A 23,667-nucleotide genomic window follows, 5' to 3' on the forward strand; every position below is an offset into this window, starting at 1 on the left:
GGGAGAAGGGAGAGCCCCGAAGACAGCACAGTGTAGGAAGGGTACCTTGTTGCCTTGTTGCCCCGAAGCTTGTGGGTGTGGTCCTCTGTGTCCATGGGGGGTTCGGAGAATATTTATTTTAAACACGGATCTGGGAATCTTTTAAAGATTGTACCCCGATGTCTGTGGACCCAGCAAGAGTGATGGTGTAAACCATGCTCCAGATTTTTTGTGCACCAGCTTCATTTCTTCAGAAACTTCTCAGCTTGCCTTCCAGCCACAAACTAAAACTCAACACCTGACTTCTTCAAACCCTTACTCTTCCCATTTTCTACATCATCTTATTAACGGAACACGGTGTTTCTCATTAACTCACTCTGCGGGGAACACTCTTAATATAAACAGAAATTTATTCACCCAATTATTTATAATGCTTCAATTGCACCTCTGGCTCCCAAAAACCTAGCTGTCCTACAAATCAGGATTTTTAAAAACACTACTGCAGCAGTCATACAGGCACTAACCCAAACTTTCAACGCTTACTGCACCAAATGCTGTATATATCTGAAATTTCTACATTTATCAAAATGATTTTTCCGTCAATTAGTGAGTGTGACTCCAATTCGGGGGAACCATAGATTTGAGCCAGGGAAGTGCGATGGAAATTTTCGGAGATGGGAGGAGAAAGGAATTATGACACTAAAAGATTTGTTTCTCGGGAGTCGTTTTGCGGGATTGAAGGAGATGGGAGTGAAGTATGGGCTGGAGCAGGGGGAAATATTTAGATACATGCAGGTTTGAGACTTTGCCAGAAAGGAGATACAGAGCTTCCCAGTAGAGCCAGCTTCCACATTGCTGGAGGAAGTGCTGACGACAGGGGGACTGGAGAAGGGGGTGGTATCGGTGGTTTACTGGGCTATTTTGGAGGAGGAGAAGGTGCCACCAGAAGGGGTCCAGGCAAAGTGGGAGGAAGAGTTGGGAGTGGGTATGGAGGAAGGGTTCTGGTGTGAGGTGCTCCGGAAGGTGACGCCTCCACCTCATGTGCGAGTTTGGGGCTGATACAGTCGAAGGTGGTGTATAGAGAGCACCTTACAAGGGCAAGGATGAGCTGGCTCTTTGAGGGGTTAGAAGATGTGTGTGAACATAGTAGGGGGGGCCCGCAAACCACGTTCATATATTTTGCTGGAGGATTACTGGAAGGAGGTGTTTAGGCTAATCTCTAAAGTTGTGCACGTGAAACTGGACCCGGGGCCCTCGGGAGGCCATATTCGGGGTGTCGGATCAGCTGGGGTTGGAAACGGGCGCGGAGGCAGATGTTGTCGCCTTCTCCTCGTTGATCGCCCGAAGGCAGATCCTGTTAGGTGGAGATCAACCTCTCCACACTGTGCCCTGGCATGGTGGGGGGACGTGCTGGAATTCTTGATGCTTAAAGGTCAAATTTGAACTGAGGGGAAGGATGGAGGAGTTCTACAATTCATGGGCATTATTCTTTATGCACTTTCGAGAATTGGATCACATTGAATATTAGGGGGGGCTGGGAAGGTTGGGGTGGAGGGACTGTATGTGTTAATGGTGACTATGGGTGATTCCTGATTTCTTTTTGTCATTTGTTTATGTTAACATGCAGCCTAATGTCTGGGGTTTGGTGGGAGGATGGGATTGTTGTTATTGATATGGGGATTGACATTACATTCGTTCCTGATTATTATTTATTGTTGGGTGTAAATTTGGGATAAAATGTGAAAAAGGAGAATAAAAAATATTTTTAAAAAAATTAGTGAGTGTGACTATGTCAGGTTGTTGCTTGCCTAGTTTGTGGGACAGCTCTACCAATTTTGGCATGTGCCCCCTGATATTAGTGAGAGGTCATGATGTGGAGATGCCAGCGTTGGACTGGGGTGGGCACAGTAAGAAGTCTTACAACACCAGGTTAAAGTCCAACAGTTTGTTTCGAATCACTAGCTTTCGGAGAACAGCTCCTTCCTCAGGTGAATCACTGTTAGTAAGAAGGACTTTGTAGGGTTGGCAGGGCAAGGCATGCCATTCAAATTTCCGGCAACTAGGTTGATTCTGGGTAGTTTCTTCTCTGTAGCAGTTTGATACAGCTGCGGTGTCTTGGTAGGCCATTTCAGAGTCAGGCACATTGCTGTCGGTCTGGAGACACATGTAGGTAAGGATGGCAGATATCCACCCCCAAAAGGGCATTAGTGAACAAGATAGGTTTTTACAATCAATGGTAGTTGCATGGTCAACATTAGTGAAACTAGATTTATATTCCAGAATTTTTAAAATAATTGAATTTATTTTCCACTAGCTGCTATGGTGGGATTGGATCCATGCTCCCTGAGCATTAGCCTGGGACTCCTGATTCCAGAAATTAAAAGAAAAATACTGCAGATGCTAGAAATCTGAAATAAAAACAGGAAATGTTGGAAAAATGCAGGTAACATTGAGTTTTGAGTCCAATATGGCTCTTCTTTGGAACTCTGGATTTTTAGACAAGTACCATTATTACACTACTTCCCTGGTCTAAAACTGCATTCATCTCACATTTCAGTAGGGAGGAAAGCTGGTTTGAAATCAATGGGTTAAGGCAGGCATTTTCAAAGTCGTGGTCGTGACCCACGGGTGGGTTGATGGCGGGTGTCGGGAGGGTCATCCGTTGCGGTGCTCCCGATTGTGAAAATTTGCGCGCAACAGCCTCCGCAGATGGCTTTTAACAATGCCGGCTTGAGCGGCCTTCAAAAAGGCCGCGACCATATAAAATAAATGCAGCCACACTGCACATGCATGCCCGCAGATCGGGAGAGTCGTGACAGACTGAGAGGCTTAAAGGAAGTGAAAGAGAGAGAGAGAGAGAGCGATAAAGAGGCAGAGTGGTTTAAGGAAGATTTTCCAGAGTTTAGGGCAATAGCAGCCGACAGGACAGCCACCAATTGTGGAGCGAAGGAAATAATGCACAAGAGGCCAGAATTGGGAATACAACAAAAGAAGGTTAAAAAGCCGGCTGCTGGCCTCAAATTTGCGCAATCGGAGACACAGAAGAATTTTTAAAAATTCCATGTAATCTTTCTGCCTGAAGGCCCCGAATGTCGACATCACGTGCTTTGGGCGCGATTTTGACACCTCCATTTTGTGGGCAGCAAACCAAAGACAAAGAACATTACAGCACAGGAACAGGCCCTTCGGCCCTCCCAGCCTGCGCCGATCCAGATCCTTTATCTAAACCTGTCTCCTATTTTCCAAGGTCTACTTCCCTCTGTTCCAGCCCATTCATATACCTGGCTAGATGCATCTTAAATGATGCTATCGTGCCCGCCTCTACCACCTCCGCTGGTAAAGCATTCCAGGCACCCACCACCCTCTGCGTAAAAAACTTTCCACGCACATCTCCCTTAAACTTTCCCCCTCTCACCTTGAAATCGTGACCCCTTGTAACTGACACCCCCACTCTTGGGAAAAGCTTGTTGCTATCCACCCTGTCCATACCTCTCATAATTTTGTAGACCTCAATCAGGTCCCCCCTCAACCTCCGTCTTTCCAATGAAAACAATCCTAATCTACTCAACCTTTCTTCATAGCTAGCACCCTCCATACCAGGCAACATCCTGGTGAACCTCCTCTGCACCCTCTCCAAGGCATCCACATCCTTCTGGTAATGTGGCGACCAGAACTGCACGCAGTATTCCAAATGTGGCCGAACCAAAGTCCTATACAACTGTAACATGACCTGCCAACTCTTGTACTCAATACCCCGTCCGATGAAGGCAAGCATGCTGTATGCCTTCTTGACCACTCTATCAACCTGCGTTGCCACCTTCAGGGTACAATGGACCTGAACTCCCAGATCTCTCTGTACATCAATTTTCCCCAAGACCCTTCCATTGACCATATAGTCCGCTCTTGAATTTGATCTTCCAAAATGCATCACCTCGCATTTGCCTGGATTGAACTCCATCTGTCATTTCTCTGCCCAACTCTCCAATCTATCTATATTTTGTTGTATTCTCTGACAGTCCTCCTCGCTATCTGCAACTTCACCAATCTTAGTATCATCTGCAAACTTGCTAATCAGACCACCTATACCTTCCTCCAGGTCATTTATGTAGATCACAAACAACAGTGGTCCGAGCACGGATCCCTGTGGAACACCACTAGTCACCTTTCTTCATTTTGAGACACTCCCTTCCACCACTACTCTCTGTCTCCTGTTGCCCAGCCAGTTCTTTATCCATCTAGCTAGTACACCCTGAACCCTATACGACTTCACTTTTTCCATCAACCTGCCATGGGAAACCTTATCAAATGCCTTACTAAAGTCCATGTATACAACATCTACAGCCCTTCCCTCATCAATTAACTTTGTCACTTCCTCAAAGAATTCTATTAGGTTTGTAAGACATGACCTTCCCTGCACAAAAAGGTGAGAGAAAATGGTAGGTCGCGAAGGTCAGCCGGCGTGGGTCCCGAAGGTTGGCTGGTTGGTAAAAATGGGTCCCTGGAAAAAAACTTTGAAAAACACTGGGTTAAGGCCTCTGAGAGAAGAATGCCAACGTAGAGAGTTTTCCACTAATATATGCTGCCAATCTATGCTGTGCCATACATTGTAATTACACATTTATTTACATTGCAGACATTTGTAAAAGGATGGCAGAATGACAAAGATCACTGGATTGGACTCAGTGATTTAATCTCTGAAGGTGACTGGCGATGGGTGGATGGCACGGATTATACTTCCTCTGTAAAGTGAGTTCCTGTTTCAATTGCACATTTTGGGCAATACCTAAAGCATTGAGCACTAAACAAAACGCTGGATTTGTTTTAGATCTACAACTTCAGATATTAACTGAATAGGAGAAATGATTTAGAGACAAAGGGTACAAAATTGAGCTTGGCAGCAACTTTCTATTGGGCACTATGAGGTCCCCTGAAATACGAAAAGGGAGCATCAACTATTTACAACTTAATTGCTGCAATGTTTATTTTGGGTGTTGTTACAATTTTACGAGTTTTGGGTGCTTTTCCATCCTTGTTAAAAGTTTGAATATTTTAGAGGAAGTTATCTGCCTGAAGTAGTTCTTCAGCAATTGAAAGGCTTGTTCACAAACCAGTTCAATCCAAAGAGGGGGACCCTAGGAGGGCTTCCTCTTGGCTTTGAGTATGACTTTGAGAATAAGAGGTCACACAGAACGCAACAAGCTTCAAGAAGAGGCAGAAGGAAAAGAAGGGCTTTCAGCAGGCTACCATATTAAGAGGGCCTTTATGGAGCCCTCCTGGAGGATTGGTTTTAATTATGTTCTGATGCTGTGGAAGCCCCTTGTACACTGATATTCAGAGTTGTAACAAAAACAGAAAATAGTGGACAAACACAGCAGGTCTAACAGCATCTGTGGAGAGAAAAGGGAGTTCATGTTTCAAATCTGGATGACTTTTTGTCAAAGCTCTTGTCAAAGGTATTCAGAGTCATTCACTGAGTACGGCCGTGTCAGGCTTGACTAGCCTGTGGCTCAGCTCACCCAATTGTGACAAGTCCCCAGATGCCATTAAGGAGGACTTTGCAGGGCTGACTGACTGATTGTTGTTACTAATGCTTCAGTCAATGCCAAGTCTTCAACATGGTTGTATTCCTTTTTTTTTACTTTTCTTTAGCAATGTGGTACAACTGAGTGGTTTGCTAGACCATTTTAGAGGGTAGTTAATAGTTGAGCCACATTGCTATAGATCTGGGGCCGCATGTAGGCCAGATGAGCAGATTTAGTCCCCTCAGCAGATTTAGTTCCCTAAAGCGGCATTAGTGAAACAGAAGAATGGGTGATATTTTCATGGTCATTACTGAGACTAGCTTTATATTCCAGATTTATTAACTGAATTTAACTCCACCAGCTGTTGTGGTTGGATCTGACTCCATGGCCCCTGGACCTCTGGATTACTAGTCTTGTGACATGATCACTATACCACCATCTCCCCCACTGCACTTGGAAATGACTACAATTTGCAGCAACCTGCTTTCTACTCAATGGTGCAGTTTAATGACACATCCTGATCCCCACATCTGGTTTCAGAGGCTAACTGATTTAACCCTCCGAGAACGTCCCAGGCACTGAAGGAGCTGCCTTTAGTTACAAACTAAGCGGGGTTTATTATTTTCTGAACCATCAATTCAGAAGACTCAAAATTGGACAATTATGGTTTGGAAAGTCTGTGAATGTTAAGGAACATTTGATCTTATCTGTTTGTTGGTATAACAAATTCACAGCTGAAAGAGTGAAATTTCCTTTGTCTTCAGATGGTTATTGTGACTTTTCTAAAACTTTGATATAGCCAAGGAGCAATCTACCATTTTACAATTAATGTTTTTCAATGATGATGTGTCACTATATAAAAGGGTTGCTTGGATTCCTTCGGGATAAATCTTAACATGGACAGGAAAATTAAACGGGAGAAATGGCATCAGCCTCCCATTGTGCACCCATCTGGTGTTCAGTTTTGTGGTTTTCAATAGATCAGAATATCATGGGCGAAGTTCTCCGCAAATGTGGAGAATCGTAAAGTCTGCCGTGGGACAGGCCGTGACCCACGGCAGCCTTCACGCCCACTTCCGGGGCCAATTCTCCCCCACCGGGCGGGGCTAGGAGCGCGGACCCGTGCGTCACGGCCTTGACGACGGTCGTCAAGGCCGCACGTCAAGCGTCATGGCGGCTGACGCGGCCCATGATGTCGGCCACGCATGCGCAGGTTGGACAACGCCAACCCGCGCATGCGCAGTTGCCGTCTTTTCCCTCAGCCGCCCCGCAAGACGTCGCTACTTGATCTTGCGGGGTGGCGGAGGGAAAAGAGTGCGTCCGTTACGGACGCATGGCCCGCGATCGGTGGGCACCGATCACGGGCCTATGCCCCCCTTGGCACGGCCGTGGTATTGCCGTGCCAATCGGGCCCCCAGATGCCCCAAACGGGCATCTGGCACCCGTTTCACGACGGCAGCGAGCAGGTGTGTTTGCTGCCGTGTTGAAAGGGGCATGAAGGCCCGGCCGCTCGGCCCCGGAGAATCGCCGCTCGCCATAAAAAGCGGCGATTCGTGGCGTGGGTCGGGCGTGGGGGGGGAGAATAGCGGGAAGGCGTGAAAAATGTCAGGAGGCCCTCCCGCTATTCTCCCACCCGGCGTCGGGAGGCGGAGAATCGCGTCTTTTGTATAACCAGCGGCAATTATATTCTAGCAGTTTTTTGCTGCACTACCACTACCCGATATGGGAATAAGCCTACCTCTCCTCTTCTTGTTTTTATAACTCAACCTGTTACAAGCAAGCTAATTGGCTTAAGCCTTTTGAACTCCCAATCACTATAAGGTGCTATGTGTCATCTGAACAAACAGTCCTGGCCCTAATTCCAACAATTGCACTGCAATTAGGTTGAAGACAGCTTCCAATATTATTAGTAATCCTGAACCAAACATGGATTTGTCACTTAGCATCCCAAAATCTTAAACAATTGAAATTACAATGAGAATATCTTCAAATAAATATTATTTTGAAGTTTATGTAACAGAAAAGTCCACTTGGCACATTGGAGCTGAAATTTATTTCGGGTGGTAACTCAGCTTTTTATAAATACAGAAATCAGATGACTGTTTACAGCCTACCTTACTTTCTCTCCCGCTAATGTCAATGGTGATGAATATCAGACAGGATGTGGATTGGGCTCCCAATTCACGATCTACAGAAACTGCAGATCCCCTCTATCTATCCTCCTCATCATCTTATAAACCTCTATTAAGTTGCTTCTCATCCTCCTCCGCTCCAAAGAGAAAAGCCCTAGCTCCCTCAACCTTGCCTCATAAGACCTATCCTGCAAACCAGGCAGCATCTTGGTAAATCTCCTTTGCACCCTCTCCAATGCTTCCACTTCCTTCCTATAGCGAGGTGACCAGAACTGCACACAATACTCCAAATGTGGTCTCACCAGGGTCATGTACAGTTGCAGTATAACCCCGCGGCTCTTAAACTCAAGCCCCCTGTTAATAAATGCTAACACACTATAGGCCTTCTTCACAGCTCTATCCACTTGAGTGGCAACCTTCAGAGATCTGTGGACATGAACCCCAAGATCTCTCTGTTCCTGCACATTCCTCAGAACCCTGCCGTTGACCCTGTATTCCACATTCAAATTATTTCTACCAAAATGAATCACCTCGCACTTATCAGGGTTAAACTCCATCTGCCATTTTTCGGCCCAGCACTGCATCCTATCAATGTCTCTTTGCAGCCTTCAACAGCCCTCCACCTCATCCACTACTCCACCAATCGTGGTGTCATCAGCAAATTTACTGACCCACCCTTCAGTCCCCTCCTCCAAGTCATTGATAAAAATCACAAATAGCATAGGACCCAGCACTGATCCCTGTGGTACACCGCTGGTAACTGGTCTCCAGTCTGAAAATTTTCCATCCACCACCACCCTCTGTCTTCTATGTGATAGCCAGTTACTTATCCAATTGGCCAAATTTCCCTCTATCCCACACCTCCTTACTTTCTTCATGAGCCGACCATGGGGAACCTTATCAAACGCCTTACTAAAATCCATGTATACACATCAACTGCTCTACCTTCATCTACACACTTAGTTACCTCTTCAAAGAATACAATCAAAGAATTCAATCAAATTTGTGAGGCAAGACTTACCCTTCACGAATCAGTGTTGACTATCCCGGATTAAGCAGCATCTTTTTAAATGGTCATAAATCCTATCCTTCAGGACCTTTTCCATTAACTTACCGACCACCGAAGTAAGAGTAACCGACCTATAATTACCAGGGTCATTCCTATTCCCTTTCTTGAACAGAGGAACAACATTCACCACTCTCAGTCCTCTGGCACTATCCCCGTGGACAGCGAGGACACAAACATCAAAGCCAAAGGCACTGCAATCTCATCCCTTGCCTCCCAAAGAATCCTTGGATATATCCCATCTGGCCCAGGGGACTTGTCCGAAGGGTATTCAAAATTGCTAATACAACCTTCCTCAGAATATCTACCTCCTCCAGCCTACCCGCCTGTATCACACTCTCATCCTCAAAGACATGGCCCCTCTCCTTGGTGAACACTGACTCCATGCACAAGTTCCCACTACTGTCCTTGATCGGCCCTAACCTCACCCTGGTAATTCTTTTATTTCTCACGTAAGAGTAAAAAGCCTTGGTTTTCCTTGATCCGACCCGCCAAGGACTTCTCATGCCCCCTCCTAGCTCTCCGAAGCCCTTTTTTTTTTAGCTCATTCCTTGCTACGTTGTAACCCTCAAGCGACCCAACTGAACCTTGCTTTCTCATCCTTACATACGTTTCCTTTTTCCTCTTGACAAGACATTCAACCTCTTTTGTGAACCATGGTACCCTCACACGGCCATTTCCTCCCTGCCTGACGGGGACATACCTATCAAGGACACGCAGTATTTGTTCCTTGAACAAGCTCCACTTTTCATTTGTGCCTTTCCCTGACAGTTTCTGTTCCCATCTTGTACTCCCTAATTCTTGCCTAATCGCATCGTAATTATCCCTCCCCCAATTATAAAACTTGCCCTGCCATATGGCCCTATCCTGCTTCATTGCAATAGTGAAAGACAAGACACCAAATTGTGGTCACTATTTCCAAAGTGCTCTCCCACAAACAAATCTAACACTTGGCCCGGTTCATTACCCAGTACCAAATCCAATGTGGCCCCCCCTCTATTCAAAATTTGTGTCAGGAAATCCTCCTGCACACACTGTACAAAAACTGCCCCATCCGAACTGTTCGACCTATAGAGGTTCCAATCAATATTTGAAAAGTAAGTCACCCATGACAACTACCCTGAGACCTCCACAGCTATCTATAATCTGTTTTGCAATTTCTTCCTCCACATCTCGATTACTATTTGGGGGCCTATAGAAAATTCCTAACAACGTGACCGCTCCTTTCTATTTCTAACTTCAGCCCATATTACCTCAGTAGGCAGATCACCTTCGAACTGCCTTTCTGCAGCCGTTAAACTATCCTTGATTAACAATGCTACTCCTCCACCTCTTTTACCACCTTCCCTACTCTTACTGAAACATCTATACTCCGGAACCCCCAACAACCATTCCTGTCCCTGTTCTAACCATGTCTCCGTAATGGCCACAACATCGTAGTCCCAAGTACCAATCCACGCTCCAAGTTCACCTACCTTATTCCGGATGCTCCTTGCATTGAAGCAGACACACTTCAACCCACCTTTCTGTCTGCCGGTACACTCCTGCGATCTTGATACCCTCCTCAGTACCTCACTACTCTCAACACTGGCTTCTGGACTACAGCTCGTTTTCCCATCCTCCTGACAAATGAATTTCAACACCCCCCCCCCCCCCCCCCGAATAGCCGTAGCAAATTTCCCTCCCAGGATATTGGTGCCCCTCTGGTTCAGGTGCAAACCGTCCTGTCTGTACAGGTCCCACCTTCCCCAGAATGTGCTCCAATTATCCACGTACCTGAAACCCTCCCTCCTACACCATCCCTGCAGCCATGTGTTTATCTGCACTCTCTCCCTGTTCCTCACCTCACTCGCACGTGGCACTGGAAACAAACCAGAGATGACAACATGGTTGTGCTGGCTCTCAGCTTCCACCCTAGCTCCCTAAATTCCTGTTTTAAATCCCCGTCCCTTCTCTTACCTATGTCGTTGGTACCGATGTGTACCACAACTTGTGACTGTTCCCCCTCCCCCTTAAGGATTCTGAAAACATGGTCCGAGACGTCACGAACCCTGGCACCCAGGCGGCAACATACCATCGTGAGTCTCTTTTGTTGCCACAGAACCGTCTAATCTGTCCCTCTAACTATCGAGTCCCCAATAACTATTGCTCTCCTGCTCTCCCTCCTTCCCTTCTGAGCCACAGGGACGGACTCAGTGCTGGAGATCCATTCACCGTGGCTGACCCCTGGTAGGTCGTCCCCCTCAACAGTATCCAAAACGGTATACTTGTTACTGAGGGAAACGACCACAGAGGACCCCTGCACTGACTGCTTCCTCCCAGCCCCTCTCACCGTCACCCATCTATCTTGATTCTTCAGAGTAACTACATCCCTTAAGTTACTATCTATGACCACCTCTGCTACCCGAATGATCCAAAGTTCATCCAGCTCCAGTTCCCTAACGCGGTTTCTGAGGAGCTGGAGATGGGTGCACTTCCCACAGGTGAAATCAGCAGGGACACTGACCTCAAACTCCCTCACCTCAAACATTCTGCAGGAGGAACATTGCAGTGCCTTCCCTGCCATCCCCTCTCGATAAAAGAAAAAGAAAGAAAGAGCTTACCTGTTATTCACTCTACCCCTTAGGTTAGAGGAGGTGGAAGGGTGGGGGACACTACAAGTGTAGTTTCTAGGGTTTAGGAAGTACCCAACTTAAATACTGGTAAAAATAAAACACTTAACCAGCAACCACTGCACCTCGCACGAGAACAGCAATCAGCTGTTATGGGTCTGCGCAAACAATTTAAATCTTTACTACTTACCCAACAGTCACTCTGTCCTCACTCCAACCGGATTCAGCTGGAAACTCCCAAGCACTCACTAAGCAAACACTGTTCCCCACACGATAACACTTCAGGGAAAAGAAAAACTACTTACCAGTCACCAGCCAATCACTTGCCTGCAGGTGGTGACGTCACGGTTCAACTTCTTTCTACTTCTACCTGCCCTCGAGTCTCCCTCTTGATCTTTACTCAGCTGGGATCCTTACAGTGATTTTTTTTAATTTATTTTTTTCAAAAAATATACTTTATTCATAAAATTTATAATAAACATTACAGGACATTCCTATTGTCTTGACTGTCCATTCTCATCAAAGTTGCACATTCATTTGTCTTTCTTCAATTCAATTGGGATGACATAACACAGATATCCTACTTTAAGTTAGAGTTCTTTCTTAAATATTTACATTGCATTGTTTCTTTTATACATTGTAGTATTGAAGACCCGGACCGAGGGGTTTTACACTTGTCTCGGTGTGTGTCCCTGGAAACAGTCCATAGAGCAAAGAGTCCTGTGTCACAGAGCTGCTCGGGATGAACCTCGACAAGTACCACTGCATCTCTCTTCAGACCTTCTTTGCAAAGGCACATTCCACCAGGAGGTGTGTGACTGTCTCATTTCCCCCACATCCACTCAGAGGGCAGCGTGCAACAGTGCTGAGCCCTCGGGTGTGCATGAAGAATCTGACAGGGAGGGCCCTTCTCACCACCAGCCAAGCTAGGTCTTGGTGCTTGTTTGAAAGTTCTGGTGATGAGGCGTTCTGCCAGATGACTCTGACAGTCTGCTCAGGGAACCATCCAACGTCCTCCACAGTCTCCTTTTCCCTGAGGGCCTCGAGGACAATATGTACTGACCACTGCTTCATTACCTTGTGGTCAAGAGTGTTTTCCTTAGGGCAGCGGTGGCCTAGTGGTTAGCACAACCGCCTCCTGGCACTGAGGTCCCAGGTTCGATCCCGGCTCTGGGTCACTGTCCGTGTGGAGTTTGCACATTCTCCCTGTGTCTGCGTGGGTTTCGCCCCCACAACCCAAAAATGTGCAGAGTAGGTGGATTGGCCACGCTAAATTGCCCCTTAATTGGAAAAAAATAATTGGGTAATCTCAATTTATAAAAAAAAAAAGGTGTTTTCCTTCAAAACATTTTCCACGAGGGACAGGGGTACGGCACGGTCCAACTACTTGGAGCGTTCCGCGGCAATGAGGCCAGGCCCATCCTTCGTAACACCGGAGGCAGGTAGAACCTCAGTATGTAGTGACACTTGGTGTTTGCATACCGGGGTCCACGCACAGCTTGATGCAGCTGCACACAAAGGTGGCCATCAGGATAATGGGCAGCACGGTAGCATGGTGGTTAGCATAAATGCTTCACAGCTCCAGGGTCCCAGGTTCGATTCCCGGCTGGGTCACTGTCTGTGCGGAGTCTGCACGTCCTCCCCGTGTGTGCGTGGGTTTCCTCCGGGTGTTCCGGTTTCCTCCCACAGTCCAAAGATGTGCGGGTTAGGTGGATTGGCCATGCTAAATTGCCCGTAGTGTCCTAAAAAAAAAAGTAAGGTTAAGGAGGGGGGGTTGTTGGGTTACGGGTATAGGGTGGATACGTGGGTTTGAGTAGGGTGATCATTGCTCGGCACAACATCGAGGGCCGAAGGGCCTGTTCTGTGCTGTTCTATTTATACTCGGGTCCTTCCTGATGGACTCGGCAAAAGGTTCTATGCAGCACACAAACAGGGCCGAGGAGAGAGGGCAGCCCTGCCTGACTCCAGATTTGATCTGGAACTTTTCTGATTCCCACCCATTGATTGAGACTGCGCTATAGATGTTTGTGTACAGCAGTTTGATCCAATTGCGAATTCCCTCCCCAAACCCCATTTTGGAGGGCACATCCATCATGTCGGTGTGCGATATTCTGTCAAAAGCCTTCTCCTGGTCAAGGCTGATGAGGCAGGTGTCCACCCTCCTGTCCTGCACGTAGGCGATCATATCCCTGAGTAGCGCGAGGCTATCAGAGATCTTCCTGCCGGGTACAGCACAGGTCTGGTCGGGGTGGATCACCGACTCCAGAGCAGACTTGACCCGATTGGCGATGACCTTGGCTAAGATTTTGTGATCCACATTTAACAGTGAAATGGGTCGCCAATTTCGAATTTTTTCCCTTTCCCCCTTCTGCTTGTAGATGAGGGTGATGATGCCTTTCCTCGTGGATTCTGACATGCTGCCATCCAGAAGCATACTCTCGTACACTTCCAGCAGGTCTGGGCCCAGCCAGTCCCACAGAGCCGAATAAAACTCAGCCGGTAAGCCGTCGCTTCCGGGAGTTTTATTCGTCTCAAAGGACTTGACGGCCTTTGTCAGTTCGTCCAGAGTTAGTGGTTTGTCCAGGTTTTCCCGCTCGCTGTCGTCCAAGACCTCCATGATAGACGACAGGAAGGTCTGGGTAACAGTACTGTCTGTTGGCTTCAGATCATACAGTCTGGCATAAAAGGATTGACTGATCCTCAGGATGTCAGACTGCGATGTCTTTACAGAGCCATCTTCTTCCTTCAGGCTGCTGATCACAGAGGTCTCTCTGTGTACCTTTTGGAAGAAGAAGCGTGAGCACTTTTCATCCTGCTCCACGGATAACCTTGGAGGCCTCCGAGGTGTAGAGCGAGGCTTGCTGGCCCTTCACCGAGGGCCGATGGGCCTGTTCTGTGCTGTACAGTTCTATGTTCACCTCTTGGAGATCCTCCTTGACATCAACCCCCATCGACTGCAGCTGGAACAAATTCTGCATGCTTTTCTGGAGCCTGGACATGACCCCTCGTCTCTCTCTCACCTTTTGAACGCCTTTGAGGATGAAGAACCTTTTGATGTTCCCCTTGATTGCTTCCCACCAGAGATGTGGAGACTCAAGAGTGGTTTCACGGTTCTCCAACCATTGTAATCCCTTTTGAGTTCCTGGAGGTTCTCTGGAGTCAACAGTTTTACATTCAGCTTCCATGTCCTCCTGCCCATCCCCTGGTTTTCCTGTAGGTGGCAGTCAGCCAGAAGGAGGCAGTGGTCAGAGAAGAACACCGGCTTAACGTCGGTGGACCTGACCGTGAAAGCATGGGCCACAAAGACGAAGTCTATCCTGGAGCGGACGGACCCGTCTGGACGTGACCATGTGTATCTATGTTGCGCTCCGTCTGCAGGATTGCTGAAGACGTCGAGCAGCTTGCCGACTTTTACCGTTTCCATCAGGAGTCTGGACGTAGCGTCTAGTTTGCTGTCGGCTCTGCTGGATTGTCCAGCCGCATCGATAATGCAGTTGAAGTTACCGCCTAGAATGACCGGCTTGGAGGTGGCCAACAGCAGTGGGAGTTGCTGAAGGACTGCCAGCCGCTCAGTCTTTACGGCTGGGGCGTACACGTTAATAAGTCTGAGAGGGGCGTTTTTGTATTTGAAGTCTGCTACGAGGAGGCGTCCACCCATCACCTCCTTAATGTCGGAGATGGTGAAATTGCCTCCCCGTAGCAGAATACCCAGGCCGGAGGAATGACAATCCTTTCCTCCTGACCAGATGGATGGCCCGTGGGACCACCAGCTCGACGAGCACCTGTAGTTGCTGAGGTGTGGAATCCCACACTCCTGCAGGAACAGTAGGTTGGCTCTCACATTTGCTAAGTAGCTTGAGTGTGGCTACACAACGCGAAGTGTCTTTAATGCTTCGCACATTAACAGATGCAATTTTAAATCCCATTTTAAAAAGAGTAGATTCACCAGTCTGAGTCCAGAGACTATACAGTTGGGTGTTCCAGCTGTTCAATGTTCCCCAGCATGCCGGTGGTGCTCACAAACTGTTTCACAGTTGCAGGGCTGAGGAAGCTGTACTGATCCGCAGTGGGGCCGTGAACTTGACGGATGTGCATTGGTGGGGTAGTGTAGCCGTTGTGTCCACCGTGGCAGTCAGTGGGTGTTGGGGTTGCAGGCCGGTTCCCATCGTCCAGAGGTTGGTGCTCTGGGCGAGTTTCATTTTCGTTCCTGTCTGTGGTCTGGGGTGTCTGTGCATCCCCCTTCACATTGGTGCTTTGCCTCTTTAATTGAGGCCTATTCTTAGATGGTTTTCCCTCATCGCAGGAGGTGTTTTTAATTTTTTTGGGTTAGAGCAGGAGGTAGGGAGGGAAACACTGAAATGTTTGGGGTTTAACTGTCACGTGACAACAGCTCCTCCACAAACTACCTTCTAGATACAGTGACCGCAATGCACTGATGCAAACTTTCCCCGCAACAGCCAATCAGCAGTTCCACTCTGCTGCCCTCTGCTGGGTGCTTGCCTTCACTTGAACACGGAGGGTGTCTTGCTCAGGTACACATTCTGGACACAGTGACCGCAATACACTGATGCAAATTTTACCTCCAACAGCCAATCAGCAGCTCCGCTCTGCTTCCTTCTGCTGGATGAGAAATAGACTGGTGGATGCTTTTTCTCCAGCTTGAGCGTGTTAAGGGAAGCAATTCCCAGGTGCTGGTGGGGATGCTGCATTTATTTAGGGAGGCATTCAGCGTATCCTTGTGGCGTTTATTATAGTATAGTAACAAGGGCAGCAGGGTAGCATGGTGGTTAGCATAAATGCTTCACAGCTCCAGGGTCCCAGGTTATAGTATAGTAACAAGGGCAGCAGGGTAGCATGGTGGTTAGCATAAATGCTTCACAGCTCCAGGGTCCCAGGTTCGATTCCCGGCTGGGTCACTGTCTGTGTGGAGTCTGCACGTCCTCCCCCTGTGTGCGTGGGTTTCCTCCGGGTGCTCCGGTTTCCTCCCACAGTCCAAAGATGTGTGGGTTAGGTGGATTGGCCATGCTAAATTGCCCGTAGTGTCCTAATAGAAAAGTAAGGTGAAGGGGGGTGGGGGGTTGTTGGGTTACGGGTATAGGGTGGATATGTGGGTTTGAGTAGGGTGATCATGGCTCGGCACAACATTGAGGGCCGAAGGGCCTGTTCTGTGCTGTTCTATGTTTCTTCTGCCCTCCCAGTGATCGCTTGCTTCTGTGGAGCTTGTAGTAGAGCACTTATTTAGGGAGACTTGTGTCGGGCATGTGGGGAATGTGGCCTGCCCATCAGCTCGAGCATGACCAGTGCCTCGATACTGGAGATATTGGCCTGACAGAGCATGCTCACGTTGGTACGCTGAGGCAGCATGGTAGCACAGTGGTTAGCACTGTGGCTTTACAGCACCAGGGTCCCAAGTTCGATTCCCGGCTGGGTCACTGTCTGTGCGAAGTCTGCATGTTCTCTCTGTGTCTGTGTGGGTTTCCTTCGAGTGCTCCGATTTCCTCCCACTAGTCCCAAAAAATGTGCCGTTAGTAGGAGAATTTAAAATGTCCAAATAACCTGTGTACCCGAACAGACGCTGGAATGTGGCGACTAGGGACTTTTCACAGTAACTTCATTGCAATGTAAATGTTAAGCCTACTTGTGAGAAAGATTATTATTAATTATCCTGTCATTGGGTTTACAAGATTTTGCGGAGGTAACGTTGGTGATATCTCCCCAATGATGAGGTGTCTGCTGTACATTGTCCATGTTTCAGACAGGAGGGCTGGGACCACGGCTGCTCTGTAGACCATGAGCTTGGTGCTAGATTTGAGGTCTCTGTCTTTGAATACTCTGTTCTTAAGTATCCAAAGACTGCACTGGCGCATTGGAGTCAATGTTGTATTTCATCGTCCATGTCTGCTCGCACGAAAAGTAGGCTCCTTAGGTATAGGAAATGATCCACATTGTCCAAGGGCTCACCATGGACCCTTGATGGTTGGGGGGCAGTTTTGTGTAGCAGGAGCGGGCTGGTAGAGAACCTTTATTTTCTGGATGTTTAGTCTGAGGCCCATTCTCTCGTATGCCTCAGTGAATGCGTTAATGATGGTTTCTAGGTCGGTTTCTGCGTGCTGCAGCTCGAGGACAGAGTTTGAGGTGGTCTTAGTTCTGGCCTGGAGGCATTGGAAGTTGAACAGTTTCCTGCTTGTCCGGTAGGTTATCTCCACTCCAGTGCGTAGCTTCCGGTGACTGGCTGGAGTGTTGCTGTGATGAAGATGGAGGAGTGTTGGTGTGATAGTGCCAGTTGACTCCAGTTTGAACACGTATTGGGTCTGTGGTGGTTCCGTTGGTGAGGAACACGGCTTGCATGTAATCGTGGATCAGGCAGAGGATTATGACTAATTTTTCCGGGCAGCCGAATTTGAGGAGGATGCTCCACAATCCCTCACGGTTGACAGAGTCAAATACCTTTGCGAGATCGAAGAAGGCCATGTACCGAGTGCCAGGGTTTAGAGAACCCCAAAGCGTATCACGGAGTTCACCTGACCCACAACTTTTAATAGATTGTGGTATTCGGGAGCACACGGCCTACTCTACAGGTGGGGTGCAGCAGAAATGGAAAAGTATTTTTAAAGAAAAACAATGTTTATTGTATGAACTCAAGTTAACCTTTTTAAAAACATAGTGAACATCTTTGCAACCATCAATTCAAATTCGACCCCCAAAGAATACAACACTAAGTAATCCTTAATAACTTCCCAAACAACATCCAGAAGACAAAAGAAACACCTTTTAACAGAAGCACATTCACTACTGAGAACCTGTATAATTCTGAATTCACAAATGATAGAGATATTCTTTTCATGGCAGAGAGAACAGCAGTACACCTGCATTGGCTGGCTTCAGCTCCAACACTGAAAACAAATCCAAAAAGACACAGACACACCCAAGCCTTTCTCGAAGAGAAACTAAAAAGCAGAGCCAGAGCTCAGCTCCACCCACACTCACTCACAGCAGTAACATGAGCAGACAGACATTCTCATGAGATGATGTTGATGCTGCTCCCTGCACTTTTCCTGGATTTGTCGTGCACTGAAGGTCATGTCTATTGAGAGTCCTGATATACCTACATTGAAGATAATAAGAACTTAACAAGAATATATTTTCTCCCTCACAGTCCCCTAGGTGCCAGGCCTTTTTATTTCCCGTTAACCTGTTCCTTGCATTCCCTCTTCCAAATGGTTGTCTCTAACAGCTGCCATGTTGCCTTTAAACTTGGCCTGTACCACAGCAGTCCTGCTTCTATCCCGCATGTGTTACTATAATATTCCACCCAATCCACCCACCAGCTAATTAGCAGCCCATCTCCATCAATACCACAAGCTGTGGCTACTTTCTCATTCTCCATCTGGGCAAGGTTGAGACCTGGATAACATCTCAACATCAGGTACCAAACTTCAGAGGGGAAAAAAAGTGTGTTGTCACAAATGCTGTGTCAGCCTATTGGAGGTCATTGCCTGTATTTTTTTATTGCTTCACACTTCAACAAGTATAATTCTTGCAGTGTAAGAATGATGACAAGCTTACGTTTATGCATAGATCCAGTTAACTGGTGATTAAGAAGCTTGACTCTGCATGCTAATATGTCCAACCGTTGGGCTGTCAATAGAATTTTATGAGTAGAGGAAAAAGGAAATCACCTTATGTTACTGTCAGTTCACAAAATGGCAGCAACTTGTAAATAATTACACAGACACTTCCATTCCACAATTGTTTACTTGTTATTGTACTGATATGGAGGTTAAATGTTTAAACATCAATTTTCATTAGAGAAGATTCTCCAGGTAAATTTAGGGTCCAACAGTCCATTCATTTTGTTCTATTCTCTTTTCTCATTCAGGTTTTGGGATATCAGCCAGCCCAATGGTGGAGAGGAACATTGTGTCACAATGTTTACTGAAGGAAAATGGCATGATTGGCCTTGCAATTTTGGACATCTGTCAATCTGTGAAAAATCTGCACAATTCTGGTTTCTTTAATTTTCTAGTCGGTGCAAAAAAATAAATCTATTTTGAAATATCCATGTACATTGGGCGCGATTCTGCGGCCTCGTTACGATCGCGCTCAAGCCAAACGAGGCCGGTGAATAGTGGGAGAAACCAAAAACACACCAACAGCAAACATTTTGCGATTGATTGGGGGGGGGGGGGGGGGCCAAGAGGGATGGGCCAAGGGATCGGAGGTCATAGAGTTATGGAATTTACAGTGCAGAAGGCGGCCATTCGGTCCATTAAGTCTGCACCGGTCCTTGGAAAGAGCACCCTACTTAAACCCACGCCTCAATCGTATCCCTGTAACCCAGCAATCCCATCTAATCTTTGGACACTAAGGAGAAATTCAGCATAGCCAATCCACCCATTCTGCACATCTTTGGACTGTGGGAGGAAACTGGACAATCCAGAGGAAACTCATACAGACACAGGGAGAAAGTGCAAACTCCACACAGTCACCCGAGTTAGGAATTGAACCTGGGACCCTGGACCTGTGAGGCAGCAGTGCTAACCGCTGTGCCACAATGCTGCCCCATTGCGGAAGAAAGTGATAAGTCATAATAGTTGTGCACAAGGGTGTTTAATGTGTAATATAAGTTCCCTCTCTCCCGATGGTGTCGCTTCCTCCTCCCCCCCCTCCACCTCCTCCGGTGCCCTCAACAGCTTTGCCTTCCCAGCTCGACTGCTACGTCTCGGTGTCTCCCCATGATGCACATCAAAGGTGGAGGCAGCCAACTGCTTACCTCAATCGATACCCCTGGCGTGCATCCTTTGGGATCTCCGAGGCCGGAGGGTCCCAACGCACTTGGCGGCAGCACAGCCGCGTTGCCCTGTCCTGTGTGCTGACTTTGAGATGTGGCCACATCAGAGGGGTGGAGCTGGTGGCCACCATCGCCACTCCATGGGACAGGTTCAGGTTAGCAACCAGCACCCCATCCTCCCAGTCGGTGCACATAGGGTCTGAAGTTCACCTTAGGATGGAGGGGCAGCTGGTTCGAGCCCGGCTGCCCCTGCATCATCTGGCTCTGCCAGCCCTGGCAGTTCCCCATGGTCTGCACCATCATGTCGACGGCATTGGCGATGCTCCTCAGTGACTGGGCTGTGCTCTGCAGCGCCTCGGCAATGCCCGACTACGACTGGGACAAGCTCCGCAGTACACAGTGGTTAGCACTGTTGCTTCACTGCACCAGGGACTGGGTTCAATTCCTGGCTTGGGTCACTGTCTGTGCGGAGTCTGCGCGTTCTCCCCGTCTGCATGGGTTTCCTCCGGGTGCTCCGGTTTCCTCCCACAAGATCTGAAAGATGTGCTTGTTAGGTGAATTCTCAATTCTCCCTTGGTGTACCCGAATTGGCGACTAGGGGATTTTCACAGTGACTTCATTGCAGTGTTAATGTTAGCCTACCTATGCTAAAATGATGGTTACGCACGACACATGTAACCCTTGCATCTGAAGTAGACATCTGGGGAATGATTCTCTGATTGCCGGATTCTCTGCCCCCTCACGCCATTGGGACAGCATCAGGATGCCCCCGATGGGCTGACTTCCTGACTGTGTAGTACACGTGTCCTCTCAACCTTCGGAAACCTGAGGTGGTGGCTGCGGAATATGTCCAGCCATAGTCGGGGAGGGTGGGGGGGGGGGGGGGGGGGGGGGTGGGGGGGGGGGGGGTGGTGTGCCACCATGCGATTCCACGGACCCGGCCATTCTGCATCCCTATCGGCAGGTAAAGCCAGAGAATTTACGTGGCGCAGCTGCTAGCCCCCCACCGGACGGAGCATCGGTGTGGGGGCAGTGCCGACGCTTTGGTCGGAAGACCAGACGCAGCCTCTGGAAATAGCCACAGAATCGGAGAATCCAGCCCCTGTTACCTCCTGTGAATTGTTCAGATTCAGATGTTTGTGCTCATTTTGTTCAACCTGTCTTGGTAATATGGACCACTCTTGGTAATATGCAAGGATGGATGTAATTTTTAAAATAGTTTTGAGGAATATTGTGCTATTCTGTAAAGAAAGCTTTGTGTCTTGTGTGTAAATGATTCAATTAAGCTGGTGTGAGGATGGATGTTACGTTAAAGTTTGGGGAAAATAGTGTTATTCTGTAAAGACGTATGTCTGTGTATAAATGATTTAATTAAGCTGGTGAAATGTTAACAGAGATAAAATATCTGGGAGGGTTGAGAGATAAAAGAGGTAAAGGCACTAAATTCATGCATTTGCAATTAAAGGCAGCGGTGACGTGGATTTATAAGTAAATAGGCTGGGTTTAGAAATTTGAATGAGGAGGAAGATAGAGACTTGGCTTTACTTTTGTTTGATTAAGGGACTTTTACAACTTACAACGTTTTCATAAATAAACAAACAAGAGAAGGTTATTCAATTTGACTTAAAGTGGAGGGAGAAGGAAAACATTAAACATTTCCATATTTTGAAAAAGTTGAATTCAAAGAGGTGCTGAGGAGAATGGAATGGGAAATGAAAGAGAAAAAGGATACTGAAAAAAAATTGTGCAGTTGACTTGGGGTGGCTGTGTGGGGGAGATAGTGTTGAAAGAAGGCATGACATCTGAAGCAACCAACCAGAAACCGTGAAAGTCTAGTTTCTAAAGTTTCTTGGGTTTCCATAGCAAAGTGGAAGAGGTTAAAGTTCCATGGTACCCTTACTAAAGTAATGGCAGTTTTGCCTGGGTAATAATACTGATTTTTAGAGTTACAAATCTATAAGGGAGTATTGCAAAGAAGAAATTCACTTGTGTGTTCTGACTAAATGACTCCTTTAGGAGAGGTTTTGTAAGACTGTTTTAACTATGCAACTTAATCTTGTGTGCTTAAGTTTTCTTTCTTTCTTGTTAATAAAAAACTTTTAATTTTAAACATTCCAAAAGTGTTACTGGGATTCTATACTTCTGGAATCAGTGGGTTGTTCCTTGTCTTCAGAATATATATATATATCGTCATGCGGGAGGACCTTTAAGAAATGAGTGTTTAAGAAATGGACCTTTAAGAAATGGAGCTGCTCATGTTACTGCAGTGATGTCAGAGTGTGGGTGGAGCTGAACTCCACTTCTGCTTTTTAATTTCAGTTTGAGAAAAAGCTTGGGTGTGTCTGTTTTTCCGCGAGCTGCATCTGGAGTTAAACAAAGAGCTGTACTGTTGATCTCTGCCATCCAAAGACCCTCTATGGATCATTTGGTGAACTCAGAATTGTAAAAGGTCTTAGTTTTGAATGTAAACCTAATGTGCTCCTGTTTGAAGGTTTGTTTAAGTCTTTTGGATGTTAAAAGGACAGCTTACAGGGTCACTTAGTGTTGTAGTCTTTGGGGTCGTATTTGAATTAATGGTTGCTTAGATGTTCACTATGTTTTAAAAAGATTAACTTGTGATCATAGAATAAACATTGTTTTGTTTAAAAAAATACTTGTCCATTTCTGATGTACCGCACCTGTAGAGTGGGCCGTGTGCTCCCCATACCACAATCTTTTAAAAGTTTTAAATCTTTTAACTTTCCAAATATTGACTGGGAAAGATATAGTTCGAGTACATTAGATGGGTCGTTCTTTGTACAATGTGTGCAGGAGGGTTTCCTGACACAATATGTTGACAGGCCAACAAGAGGCGAGGCCACGTTGGATTTGGTTTTGGGTAATGAACCAGGCCAGGTGTTAGATCTGGAGGTAGGTGAGCACTTTGGAGACAGTGACCACAATTCGGTGACCTTTACATTAGTGATGGAAAGGGATAAGTATACCCCGCAGGGCAAGAGTTATAGCTGGGGAAGGGCAATTATGATGCCATTAGACATGACTTAGGATGTGTACGTTGGAGAAGTAGGCTGCAAGGGTTGGGCACACTGGATATGTGGAGCTTGTTCAAGGAACAGCTATTGTGTATTCTTGATAAGTACGTACCAGTCAGGCAGGCAGGAAGGGGTAGAGCGAGGGAACCGTGGTTTACCAAAGAAGTGGAATCTCTTGTTAAGAGGAAGAAGGAGGCCTATGTGAAGATGAGGCGTGAAGTTTCAGTTGGGGCGCTTGATAGTTACAAGGAAGCGAGGGAGGATCTAAAGAGAGAGCTAAGACGAGCAAGGAGGGGACATAAGAAGTCTTTGGCAGGTAGGATCAAGGAAAACCCAAAAGCTTTCTATAGGTATGTCAGGAATAAAAGAATGACTAGGGTAAAAGTAGGGCCAGTCAAGGACAGTGGTAGGAAGTTGTGTGTGGAGGCTGAGGAGATAAGCGAGATACTAAATGAATACTTTATGAATGGAGATTTACCAGGATATTGCCTGGTATGGAGGGAAAATCTTATGAGGAAAGGCTGATGGACTTG

At 47.0% G+C, this 23,667-nt stretch overlaps 1 protein-coding gene across 3 annotated transcripts in view; it reads left to right on the forward strand.

Moving 5' to 3' along the window:
* Positions 1-19,369, forward strand: part of LOC119957172 (CD209 antigen-like protein C) — an 82,620-nt gene extending 63,251 nt beyond the window's left edge. For all 3 annotated transcript variants that reach the window (XM_038784963.1, XM_038784964.1, XM_038784965.1), the window contains 2 exons: positions 4,613-4,725; positions 19,191-19,369. In XM_038784963.1, the coding sequence (XP_038640891.1) occupies positions 4,613-4,725; positions 19,191-19,329 (252 nt within the window). In that variant the 3' untranslated portion in view covers positions 19,330-19,369. The remainder of the gene's footprint in view (positions 1-4,612; positions 4,726-19,190) is intronic.
* Positions 19,370-23,667: the final 4,298 nt, after the last annotated feature.

This window comes from Scyliorhinus canicula, chromosome 25, assembly GCF_902713615.1.
Source record: "Scyliorhinus canicula chromosome 25, sScyCan1.1, whole genome shotgun sequence".
In the NCBI taxonomy this organism is placed as follows: Eukaryota; Metazoa; Chordata; class Chondrichthyes; order Carcharhiniformes; family Scyliorhinidae; genus Scyliorhinus; species Scyliorhinus canicula.